The following is a 12,198-nucleotide window of genomic DNA, read 5'->3' as shown; positions in this document are numbered from 1 at the left end:
GAAGGAAGGAAGGAAGGAAGGAAGGAAGGAAGGAAGGAAGGAAGGAAGGAAGGAAGGAAGGAAGGGAGGAAGGAAGGAAGTGTTGGACTAAAATTATCTCTCACATTCTCTGGTCTTTGATCCTGGAGTTAATAGAGGGCAATGGCTTACCTCCACCTTGTAGGGAAATGAAGTTATGTGGTTGTGCCAGATTCAGGAGAATTCTATTACAGATCATATTACAGGGACATGCCAAGTCTCATGGCCTGTTCCAACCATGGAGTCTGGCAGCATTAGTACAACTTCAGGTACAACTGTTACCTTGGCAGTCGGCTCCAAAGAGCTGGCTTTTACCCATTCATTGCATCAGACAATCAGAGAATAATTATTGCACTTACAGCAGGGTGTGGTAAAAAAAATACTAGGTTTGGAGTCAAGAGGCTTAGGTTCAAGTCCTAGCTTAACCTCTGTGACGGTGGTCAAATCATTCCCCCTCTCTTGCACTCAGTTTCTTTGGCTGTAAACTGGAGTAAATGCCATGGGGTTAATGCTTATTGGATCTCATCCAAAGAATTGATTGATGACTCAACAGAGTCCATTCTAAGGAAACAAGCTTTATTATGAGAAAATGTAGTAACAGAGCAGCTAGTCTAGTAAGTAAGTAGTGAAGGTAAGGTAAGGAGGTGTGGTTACTAAGATCCTTGGGGCAGTTGTCACCCCATGTCTCCAGGGAACATCAGTTCCCTGATGTCACATTTCTCATGATCAACTTTGGTCTGTGTGGCTTTACCCATGGTTCCCTCTGCCCACTAGGGGGAGCAAACCACAATGGAAATGAGATGCTAATGATATGTTAAAGATCCCAGGGCAATTTGGGGTCAAGTTTTGCCTAATTCTGTGCAGAGCCCAAGAAGGGCAGTGAGTGTGGAACCCTTCCCTGTGTGACAGGGAGCTGAACCACCTGCATTGCTGTCCAGGTCCCACCAGTGACCTCGGTCATGTCTAAAGATTCATTTGAAGAGTTTTCTCATAATTGTGAATTGAAGCCACTCATATGTCTTATCTGAAAGGGGGCCCCATTCGAATCATCTAGTTCTTGTTTCCACGGTCTTTTGATTGTGTGCAGTTTCTTGGCACAGTTTGTGGGACTTTTCAGCCCACACCAGAGGCCAAGAACAACAAAAAATTGAAGCAAAATGCTATGAAATGATGATGCTATGACTGGGGATGAGCACACTTAGACAGAAATAAGAGGGGCGAGGTTGGACTTCCCTCATTACTGTTTCCAACAAGTCCCTCAGGTGTTCTACAAGCTTGGCATTCCGCATCCAGGCTCGATGTCTTTACATAGTTCGCCCCATTCCTGGAGTGAAGGGTTGGGCCCCGTAGGCTATCGGTCATGCCTGAAGTAGTGGAGAGTTTTCCTGAACTGTTTTTTTCTCCTCTTCTGTATAGCGGATGGCTGGACCTTTGGGTGGAGGAAGGCTATGTGGGTACACATAAAACAAAATGAAGTCCTCCTAGAAGATCTCGAAGGTTCTTTGCAGGTCTCAGTCCTCTCCTCACCACACGCAGGGCCTCGTGATGACTTAGGGGAGCCCCTACGCAGCCCCTCTTGTTCAGAGCCTGGGGCCAGGCTGTGGAGAGACTAATGTGACCTTTTATCCTTCAGATTGCCCATTCCCAAACTTGAAGACTCTATCAAAAGATACCTGAGAGCACAGGAACCTCTGTTATCTACAGATCAATTCAGGTATATCCATGATAAAGAAGCAAAAATAAGAAGCTAAATGTTCTATAAGGACCAGGGCTAAGTGGAGAGAAGGGTGGGCCAATGGGGGCAAGGGAGGAGACCCTTCCCAGGAAAGTCTTTGGCTGACTCAACTGTCAATCAACTTCAGGCTAAGTAGTGATTGATTAGCAATGCTTTGTTGGTTGGAGGTTTTTTTTTTTTTCCGAATTAAAACCCTTACTTTTCCATTAGTTCCAAAGCAGGAGAATAGTAAGGACTAGGCAATGGGGGTGAAGTGACTTGCCCAGGGTCATACATCTAGGAAGCATCTGAGGCTAGATTTGAACCCAGGATCTCCAGTCTCTAGGTCTGGCTCTCTATCCACAAAGCCGCCCAGCTGCCCTGATAGTTTTTAACAGATTAATAATAATACAGTATAGGCCGAGGTTGAATTGATTGATTGCTTAGACAGCCAGAGACAGGAAACAGAAGTGGAGGAAGCCAAAGGTGGACTGCTGGTCTACAAAGGCCAGGGGCCAGAATAGCTAGTGCATCCCCAGGGAAGGTAGGAAGTGGGAGTAGAGAAAGCAGTTTGGGGGGAGGAAGCTGAAAGTGTAGCCTTCATCAGTTTTCCCAAAGGCCAGTGAGAAACTCAACAAACCTAGACTATTATTTCTATTATTTCAGAAAAACAGAAGAATTTTCCTACAAATTTCAACATGGAGTTGGCAAAGACCTGCATAACATGCTGGTTTTCCAGGATGAGCACAGTCGGCACACTAGCTATATCTCAGGTAGGAGGCTGCTGCTGGGGGGCGAGCAGAGAGGAGGCTCTTGGGGATGAAAGCCAAAGGGGACAAGCTTTGGAAGAGGCCCAAGCCCTGGAGCTGGGAGTCTCTCTCCTTGTTCCTCCTCTTCATCAAGGAAGCCGTTCTCCAGGAGGTCAGAGCAGGCCTGGCTGGACCCTGCTGGACCACACCATTCCCACCTTTAACATGAAAAGGGTGAAGCAGGATAAGGCCAAGAGACCTGGCTTCCAGCTGTGGCTCCCCAGCTTGTGACCTTGCTTTCCTCTGCCTCTAGAGACGGAGCTCTGGGCTTGAGAAGAAGAAATAAGCATTTATTAAGCACCTACTACGTGCCACGCAAATACCTTACAACTGTTACCCATTCAATCCTCACAACAGCCCTGCAAGAGAGGTGCTGTTATCACCCACTTTACAGTTGAGGAAACAGAGGCAAATAGAAATTAAGTGACTTGCCTAGGATCACATAGATAAGCGAGGCTGGATTTGAACTCCCGTCTTTCTGACTCCAGATCCAGGGCTCTGTGGTGCCCCCTAGCTGTGACTTATACCTCCATCCAACACTGCCCATTTTCTCTGGCATGTTCCTACAAAAAGAGCCTGGCCTAAATTGTCCACCTTGAGGTTATTCATCACTAATAAGGCCCTCCCTCCCTCCAAACTGGGAAATGAGCAGTAGTTGATGGGGAGCAGCCTCCCTCCTCACCCCCTGCCCATTGCTGCCTGGTGCCTCTCCTCTTCTGACTCTCAAGCCCCCTCCCCCTGGACTATGGCAATGGCTGCCAAAGCTCATGGCAGGATCTCTTGGGTTCTAAACCAAGAAGGCATTGCAATGTGCCGAGCTCTGGAAATATTAAGAGAAGAGCAGGACAGGAAAGCCACCCCTTTAGGACCACACGTGTGGCACAGAGATGACCCAGAACTCTCAAACCCGAGCTCAGCAGCCTGTAATACAGGACCATCCTTTGTGCCAACCAGACAAGAACCAGCCATTGGGGTACAATGAGGGAATTCAGAAAGACTCTACTGAGCGGTAGAAGGACTGAGAGCCTCACTACCACATCCGTTCTCACCCTGAGATAGATCAGTGTGGAGCATCCAGGGGGATGAAGTGCTGGACCTGGAGTTAGGAAGAGCTAAGTTCAAATCTGGCCAGACACTTACTGGCTGTGTAACCCTGAGCAAGACACTTAACCTCTGACTACCTCAGTCTTCTCATCTGTAAAATAGGGATAACAACAATACCAACCTCCCAGGTTTGTTGTAAGGATTAAACAAGAATATTTGTAAGGTGCTTTGCAACTCTTCAAGTGCTACATAAATGTTAGCTGCTCTTCTTTTTCTTCTCCTCCTCCTCCCCCTCCTCAGTCTCTGGAAGTGATAAGAATATTATATTTCTCCTATCGGGTTGACTGCTTCCTTGGAGCAGGGACCCTTTTTGTTCTCCAACTAACTCTTTGGGACCTATTTGAAGGTCAAATGTTTGTTGAAATCGAAGTTGCTGAATTGAGGACCTGAAGGAAGGGTCTGAGATCCCCCTGAGGGGAGAATCAGCCTCAGCTTCAGACAGACCGAGAAATGGGGCAAGAACGGGCTTCCAGAAGCAATCAGGGAATTCCATGGAGCAAGTCAAACTCGAGTGCGACCTGTGGCCAATGGGGAGCCACTGGGGTTCTGGAGGAGGAGAATGATGTGACCAGAGAAAGGGTCTCTCCCCCCCTTTCCCTCTCTGTCTCTCTCTGTCTCTGTCTCTCTCTCTGTCTGCCTCTCTGTCTCCCTCTCTCTTTCTTCTCTGACTCTGGCTCACTCATTCACTCACTCGCTGTGTCTCACACACACAGACAGTGGAAAGAGATGTCAAAAATCCTCCATGGCAATAGGATGATGAAGTCCCCACTTAGTTTCCATATTCACAATATAATGCACATGATATATCAATTCAATTCAATAAATTGAGCACCTAGATTAGGAGCTAGACAGGACCTCAGAACCGTTGTGTCCAACTTTTAATTTACAGATGTGAAAACTGAGGCCTAGAAAGGCTAAGTGACTAATCTAAGGTTCCATAGGGAGGGACAGAGGTGAGATTTCAACCCTGGTACTCTTGATTTCCACATTCAATGTCCTTTCCACTATAAGCCACTAGAGGGGCACCACAATACATAGCATATTGGAATCAGGAAGACCCAAGTTCAAATCCAGCCTCAGACATATACTGGCTGTGTGACCCTGGGCAGGTTACTTCACCTTGCCTGCCTCTGTTTCCTCACCCATATGGTCATGGGGATGACGGACTGATAATCATACTCCCTTCCCTGGGTTGTGGGGATCACATGGCTACTGTCTGTAAAGCTCTTTGCTAATTACAAAGCGCCCCCCGCCCTTCCATCATGCTGGCCTCTGTGCTGAGCCTTTGAGAATACTAAAAACAGAGCAGTTCCCGCCTTTGGATACCTCATATAATCCCACCCTAAAGCCCATGGACAGGTGAAGATGAGTGCCCAGCCCTGAGTGCACTCCTGGTCAGCTTCTCATCTTCCCTCTTGAAACTAGAAGCCAGAAGGCGCTGAGGCTGCTGCATGTCTAAAGAGTGAGGGCCCGGCCTGCATCTCCACCAATGGGGAAAGATTTTCCTTCCAGTGGCCTGTTAAGGGCTGACTGTGAGGTGCCAGTGAAAGGATAGAGTTTGTGGCTTCCAGAGAACCAACTTGGGGAAGCAAGAGAGAGAGACAGAGAGAGAAGAAGGAGGAGAGAGGGAGGCAGAGACAGAGAGACAGAGACAGAGAGGAGGAGAGGGGAAGACAGAGAGAGACAGAGAGAGGGAGGGAGAAGGAGAGTCAGAGAGAGAGAAGAAGGAGGAGGAGGAGGAGAGGGAGAGAGAGACAGAGAAAAAGAGGGAGGGAGGGAGCCAGAGATATATATAGAGACAGACAGTAGGTAGAGCAGGAGTCCCAGTGACTGAGTAAATGAATGGGCCTGAGAGGGACATGCTATTGTACCACAAATTCAGCTTTATTGAGAGTTAAGTCCGATATTTATAGGAAATTTTGCTCTAGTAACTAAAGAAGCATTACAACATACTGAACCAGTCAGGAATTAGGGGAATACAGGAAAGGGTGGGGGGCCACAGCTGTGCAGTTCGGTCTTGGGGATGACAAGCTGTTTACACCAGAAACTACAAAGGTTTCTTTGGTCTTCGCATACATGTATTCTCCTTGTCCATGAAGATACAGCCCTAAGGTCTGTTGCCTTAAAGGAGTAGTGCTTCAGCTTTGTAGATATGGTTCAAGGCTTACTGCCCAAGGAGCTGTGCCATGCAACTTTAGCCCACCTTATCTAGAGCCTTATCTAGAGCCCAGCCAGATGGCTACTAACAAAGGCCTGTAGTTTTTGCTTAGAAATCAGCCTTGCCAAAGATCTCAGAGCATAAGTACAGACCTGCCTTTTATTGCTGCTTTCCTCAGTGGGCCTAAAGTATCCTATGGCTCCATCAGTGGCCTTTAGGATAGGATGACTTGTTCATTCCACCAACTCTAGGAATCCAGCAGTCAAGGGATATGAGCAGGAGGGGATCTTGGGGATCATTGGGTTGTACATCGAAAGCTAGAAGTGTCCGTACAGGTCTGGTGTACTCCCCTTCATTTTACAGATGAGAAACCTGAGGTCTAGAGAGGGGAATGAATCTGTCTGAGTGCATACAGGTGGTCATTTATAGAGCAGGGATGTGAATTCAGATCCTCTCACTCCAGAGTGCTTTCCACTACCCAAAGAGGCTAGTGAACTCAAATCCCTGATTTTACAGAGGAAGAAGCCAAGGTTCTGAGAGGATCCTTGACTTGCCTGAGGTTACACGGCAAAGCCAAGACTTAAGTCCAGTTCTCCTGCTCTTTTGACCTCTTAACATTCCTTTCTCTCTAGATATATGGTTGAATTCTTATCTATCCCGTCGCAAACCACCTGCATTTAACATGAATGTAGGCTTAGCTTTCAAACACGACCCCAAGACTGAGTTTAACGACCAGCTCACACGGGCTACCAACATGACCATTTCCATCATCCGTTTCATGAGGGCCTTCAGAAACGGCTTGCTTGAGCCTGAGGTGCTGCACCTCTACCCAGACAAGACAGACACCAAGCTCTTCAAGGAGTGCATCCGCTGGATTCCCAAGGCCATCGTGTGCCAGATTGCTGCCATGTTTAATGTCTACCCCATGGACATGTCACCGAACTTCAGGCTTTTCAACACCGCCCGTCTGCCCAAGTTTACACGCGACATACTTCACACGGAAGAGCGGGCAAAGCACCTTCTGGTGCTGAAGAATGGGAACTTTTATGTGTTTGACATACTTCACAAAGATGGGACAATGATCAGGGCCTCGGAAGTCCATGCCAATCTCAAGTATATTCTCTCTGACAAGAGTCCCATTCCTGACTTCCCCTTGACTTATCTGACCACCGAAAAACGAGACACCTGGGCAAAACTGAGGCAAGATCTCTGGATCAGTGGCAACCAGGAAGCCTTAAAGAAGATTGAGACAGCCATCTTCTGCCTGTGTCTGGATGATCTGTTCATACAGGACCCCAACCACCTGACTCAGACCATGCTGCTTGGCAACGGGTATGTAAGGAGAAAAAGATGAAATGACTGAGAAAACTAAGGTCTGATCTTCTGAGCAGATTAATTTATTGAGCAATGTGTACCAATTGCCCAAACTAATTGGGACCAGACCCCCTCTTCAGCTTAGGGGACCCCAAGTACAGGGGGAGATACGTTTATACATTAAAAATAATTAAGGCCAATTCATTAAAAGGAAATCATACAGCATTAGGTCATCTGATACCTAATTGGAATTAGGGACTTCCCAATTTGGGAGGGGGATAGTGTAATTCCCTGAATTCAGAAAAAAAGAAGCATCCCACTCCTCCCTAGTGTCTGTAAACAAACTACCAAAGTTCTACCCAAGAACTACTCATTTATTATCATGACTTCTGAAAACCAAGAACTTACTCTAAACCCTAAACTCCCCAGTTCCAGGTGTTACACCAATTCCAGGGGCACTTGCCAGGCCTTACTGAAAAAAAAAAATTAAACCCAACCCTTTCCTTAGCTCAGAAGAAGTGGGGATGAAGAGCAGGAGGCAGACCTCCAGAGACAGTCTCCTTTAAAAGGTCCGTCCCTTAGTGGATGCCAGAGTACTCTAGGGAGTTTTCAGAAAGGCTGTTGGCTGGGGGGTTGGATTTCTAACTCAACATAACTGATTGCCAAAAATTGTAATGAGGAAATGACTGAGGAAATGAAAGTTTGCACTTCCCAGCAGATCAATTTAGTAAGTAACGTATGCCAATTGCTCAATAAATCGGGACCAGGCCCCTTCCTCAGCTTAGGCCTGACCCCAAATACAGGGGGTAGAGGGGCAACTTTTATGAGTTAAAAACAATTCAAATAAGACCAATTCGGGGCAGCTGGGTAGTTCAGTGGATTGAGAGTCAGGCCTAGAGACAGGAGGTCCTAGGTTCAAATCTGGCCTCAGACACTTCCCAGCTGTGTGACCCTGGGCAAGTCACTTGACCCCCATTGCCCACCCTTACCACTCTTCCACCAAGGAGCCAATACACAGAAGTTAAGGGTTTAAAAAAAAAATAAGACCAATTCATTAAAAGGAAACAACTAACCAGGATGCAACATTAGGTAATCTGATTTCTAATTGCAGGAAAGATTAGTGGCTTTCCAAGTTGGGAGGGAAAGAGTGAGCAGGTACAGTTCCCTGAATGCCAAAAAAGAGGCATCCCACTCCCTCTAAGTCTCTGTAAATAATCAAAGGGACGGGGAAATAATAACTCATTGATCAATATGGGGCCAGTTTTCAGATAAGACATATAGGTTGCTTTAGATATACAATTATGAGAAAACTCCTTCCATTAGTCTTAGCATCTGACTGCATTTCTGGTCAGCATAACTCGGGGCCTTGGTTTAAGGGTCTCTAAACAGCAGGTATAGGTGGTCCCGTTTCACAGCCACTCAGGACTAGGTACAAACAGTGCAATATGGTTTTCTCCCAGTTCTCCCGATTGAATAAACTTTTCTCACAGGATAGAATTTGGACTAGGCCCCTAATTGAATAGAAAGAGAACTGACCTAACTCCAGAATTGAGTCCCAAGCTGGAGTCATTGTGGTTCCCCCAGTTCCCACAATTAACCTCTTGCTGTCCTGATCCCCTCAATTCCCTCACAGGTACAACCGTTGGTTCGACAAATCTTTCAGCCTAATCCTTACCAAAGATGGCTCTGCTGCCATCAGCTTTGAGCCTTCCTGGGCCGACTTGCTGACCATTCTTCGCTTCATGAAAGACGTGCTCCAAGACAGCATCGAGGCACCCGCCATCATGCCCCAGGAGGACACTGTGGCCACGGATGCCTCCAGCGCTGTGAGGAAGCTCAACTTCCATCTGGACGACTCCCTAAGGGCAGGCATTGAGAGTGCCAGAGTCAGCTATGACTTGTCAGTGCAGACGTTCTCCACCCAGCTGGTCCATTTTGAGAAGGGGGGCAGGATCTTCCTAAAGCAGCAGGGCATGAGCCCGGATGCCATGGTCCAGCTCGCCTTCCAGATGGCGTTCCTCTCTTTGTATGGCCACATGGTCTCCTCCCACGAGCCATGCAGCACTGCCGCCTTCAAGCATGGCCGGACAGAGGTTATCCACCCCACCTCCATTCACACCATGCAGTGCTCCAAGGCTTTCATCCAGCAACCCTTGAAGTACAATGTAAACGATCTGCAGAACCTGCTTTTTAAGTGCTCGGTCTACCATAAACAGCTGGTCCAAGAGGCTGCAAGTGGTGAGTATTGGGCCGAGGGGTGAGGAATCCTCCTGGAGGGCTAGGAGGTACCCGGGGATAGGGGGATTACCCAGGGTTGCTGTGCTTGGCATCTGCCCCAGGCAGGGGCCAACACTCTACCCCCTCCCTGCCCTTCTCTGGAAGTCTATGTGCTTCCCTGTATGCAGATCAGCTGTTGGCATCTCTTTTCTAAGGATTTCCTTGATCTAAATATGGGAGAGGAGAGGAGAAGAATGAGGGGGAAGGGCCTGAAAAGCCACACTCCTAGAAGGGCTGGTTCTCCTCCATGACTCTCTCTTCCAGCTGCCCATATCTCTTACTAGTCTCTCTACCCACAGACAGATGCAAACTAGCTAAGACCAGCCAGGGCCCCTTAGTTTCCCAAGAACACCAAGGACAGAAACCTGACCCAGAGAGAGACAGGGAGAATTACAGAAGGACAAGTTGGGCTAAGCCCTAGAGCCATTTTGGTGAAGACATGGCACCCATGCCCCGACAGCAGGGAGGAGGCTGCTCCCTTCCTCCCCCCTCCCCCACTCCATCACACCTGAGGACAATGTTCACATGTCCTGCCTCTCCACCCAGCAGCCCAGTGGGAGCACTTTCTTCCTCCGCTGTCTGGGGTAATTCAGGGGGCTCACAGGCAGTGTGAGGGTGCTGTTTGGGCACATGATCTCTAAAAGGTTTGCCATCACTGCCCTAGAGCCTCCAGGAGCAGAGTTGCCTAGGGTACTGAGTGTCATAAGAGATTTTCTGTCTCAGAAGAGAGTTTAGACTGGGAAATAAGGCTTCTCCTCCTTTCCCCATGTTGATCTTAATCAGGCCATCAGGGTCCCCCTTTCCCTAATTCTGGTTCTCCTAGAGGGCACTGATGAACATTAGGGTGTGCTTCCTGAGAGACTGCTCTGTTCTCCTCCTCCTCCAGGGAATCCAAGGGATTTTCTAGCACCAAATAGTAACTCTCACAAGAAAGTTTTTATGTAGAGTTCTTCAAATTTTGCCCTGAGGCTACCTTCCCCACCTTTGTTGCCCCACTGCAAGGACCAAGCTCCATGTTATTTAGTTTGGAGTCTCACTGCCAATGCCTGTCACAACCCTCAGGGGTTGTGCCTATGGTGCTTTTAGCCAGCCCCCAAGAATTTGGAGATTTTTCTGGCCCTGGCTTGGTCAGCCTGTGCTTTGACTTGTGCAGTTTCACCCCCTTATAGTGTGGGAATCCCCACTCACTGTCTACCTTTCACACTGTATCCAGTGGGAGAGCCCCTTTATTTGTTTGGTTTTGATTTCTGTTCTCTTGAGATGCTTTGTAATGAACAGTTGGAAGGGAGCAGCTCCAAGAGTCTGCTACTATGCTGCCATCTTGGCTCTTCCCTCTCTGATTATGTGCACAAGAAGATTTTTTTAAAAAAGAAAGCCAACTTGGGTAATCAGCCAGCATTGATTTGGGTCCTCCTCTGTCTGAGGGACTATCCTAAACACCCTCGGTGCAATCTCTTGGTCTTCAAAGAGCTTCAAGGAACTTATTTCTGCTGGGGGAAGTAGCATGCACTCTCCTTGAGAGCAGGGGCGGGCTCAGTAAGCACACAGCATGTATAATGTTTCACCCATTCATTTTTTTATTCAAGTAGGTAAAAAATGCAGACCAAGCCCCTAACCCTAAATACTTTGATAACTAAATCTACAAGCATTTATGCAATGCTTACTTAATTGTGGCAGGCACTGGACTGGCTCCTGGGGATACAAAAAGAAGGAAACAATCCCTGCCTGCCAGGAGCTGATATTCTAATGGTGGAGACAATATGTGTAGAATAAAGATAAAGAGAACAACCCAGGGCAAGGTGGCTCATTACAAGGTACTTAGGCATTGGAGGGAGTTGGCAGTTGGTGGGAGTGGAAAAGGTTTTATAGAAAAGATGGTACTTAAGCTGGGTCCTGAAGGAGAGCCAGGATTCCAAAGAGTGGAAGTGAGGAAGGAGCACAGCCTGGAGGACAGCTGACACTGAGGGATGGAGAGTTCTATAGGAGATGTGGCTGATGATACAGCAAAGAAGACCAAGAGAAAAGGGCTAGCCAGGTAGGAAAAGAAGCAGGAGAGAGAAGTGTCACAAAGAAGACTGGTGTGGCAAGATCATGTGTCAGTAATAAATAAATAACATATAATGAGGCTTAGGGATCTAGGTGGTGGAAGGTAGATTGATGAGATGACCATCAAAGTAGTCTAGGTCATAGATGATGAGGGTCTGAATTCAGGAAGGAGCATGATAATTGAGAGAAAGGGATAGATATTAGAATTATTGTGGAGGGGGGCAGCTGGGTAGCTCAGTGGATTGAGAGCCAGGCCTAGAGACGGGAGGTCCTAGATTCAAATCTGGCCTCAGCCACTTCCCAGCTGTGTGACCCTGGGCTAGTCACTTGACCCCCATTGCCTATCCTTACCTCTCTTCTGCCTTGGAGCCAATACACAGGTAAGGGTTTAAAAAAAATTATTGTGAAGGAACAATGACTAGAATCAGCAACTGATTGCATCTGTGGGATGAGGAAGAGAGAGGCAATCAAGGAAAACAAAAACGTTATGAACCTTGGAGATAGGGAGGATGGCAATGCCTTTGACAGAAACAAGGAAGTTTGGAGGCATAGAATTAGAGAAATGGAATGGGCTTCAGCGGCCATCTAATCCTCACAAGTAACAGAGAAGATCAGGTGGTTTGAGGATTGAGAGGATTGATTCTGTTTGGGGCATTCTGAGTTTGAGGTATCCCTAGGAAATCTAGTTTGAAATAGCCCATAGGCAGCTGAGGAGAAGAGATTGGCATTAGACATGTAGATATGGGCATCATTTCCAT

General features: G+C 47.5%; 1 protein-coding gene across 1 annotated transcript in view; it reads left to right on the top strand.

The window, feature by feature from the left end:
* LOC123245804 (carnitine O-palmitoyltransferase 2, mitochondrial-like) overlaps positions 1 to 9,274 on the top strand; it is a 38,356-nt gene extending 29,082 nt beyond the window's left edge. The window contains 5 exon segments of the mRNA XM_044674804.1: positions 1,652 to 1,732; positions 2,399 to 2,505; positions 6,436 to 7,135; positions 8,751 to 9,114; positions 9,116 to 9,274. Coding sequence (XP_044530739.1) covers positions 1,652 to 1,732; positions 2,399 to 2,505; positions 6,436 to 7,135; positions 8,751 to 9,114; positions 9,116 to 9,274 — 1,411 coding nt within the window.
* Positions 9,275 to 12,198: the final 2,924 nt, after the last annotated feature.

Source organism: Gracilinanus agilis, chromosome 4 (assembly GCF_016433145.1).
Source record: "Gracilinanus agilis isolate LMUSP501 chromosome 4, AgileGrace, whole genome shotgun sequence".
NCBI lineage: Eukaryota > Metazoa > Chordata > Mammalia > Didelphimorphia > Didelphidae > Gracilinanus > Gracilinanus agilis.
This window is presented reverse-complemented; position numbering and strand designations above follow the sequence as displayed.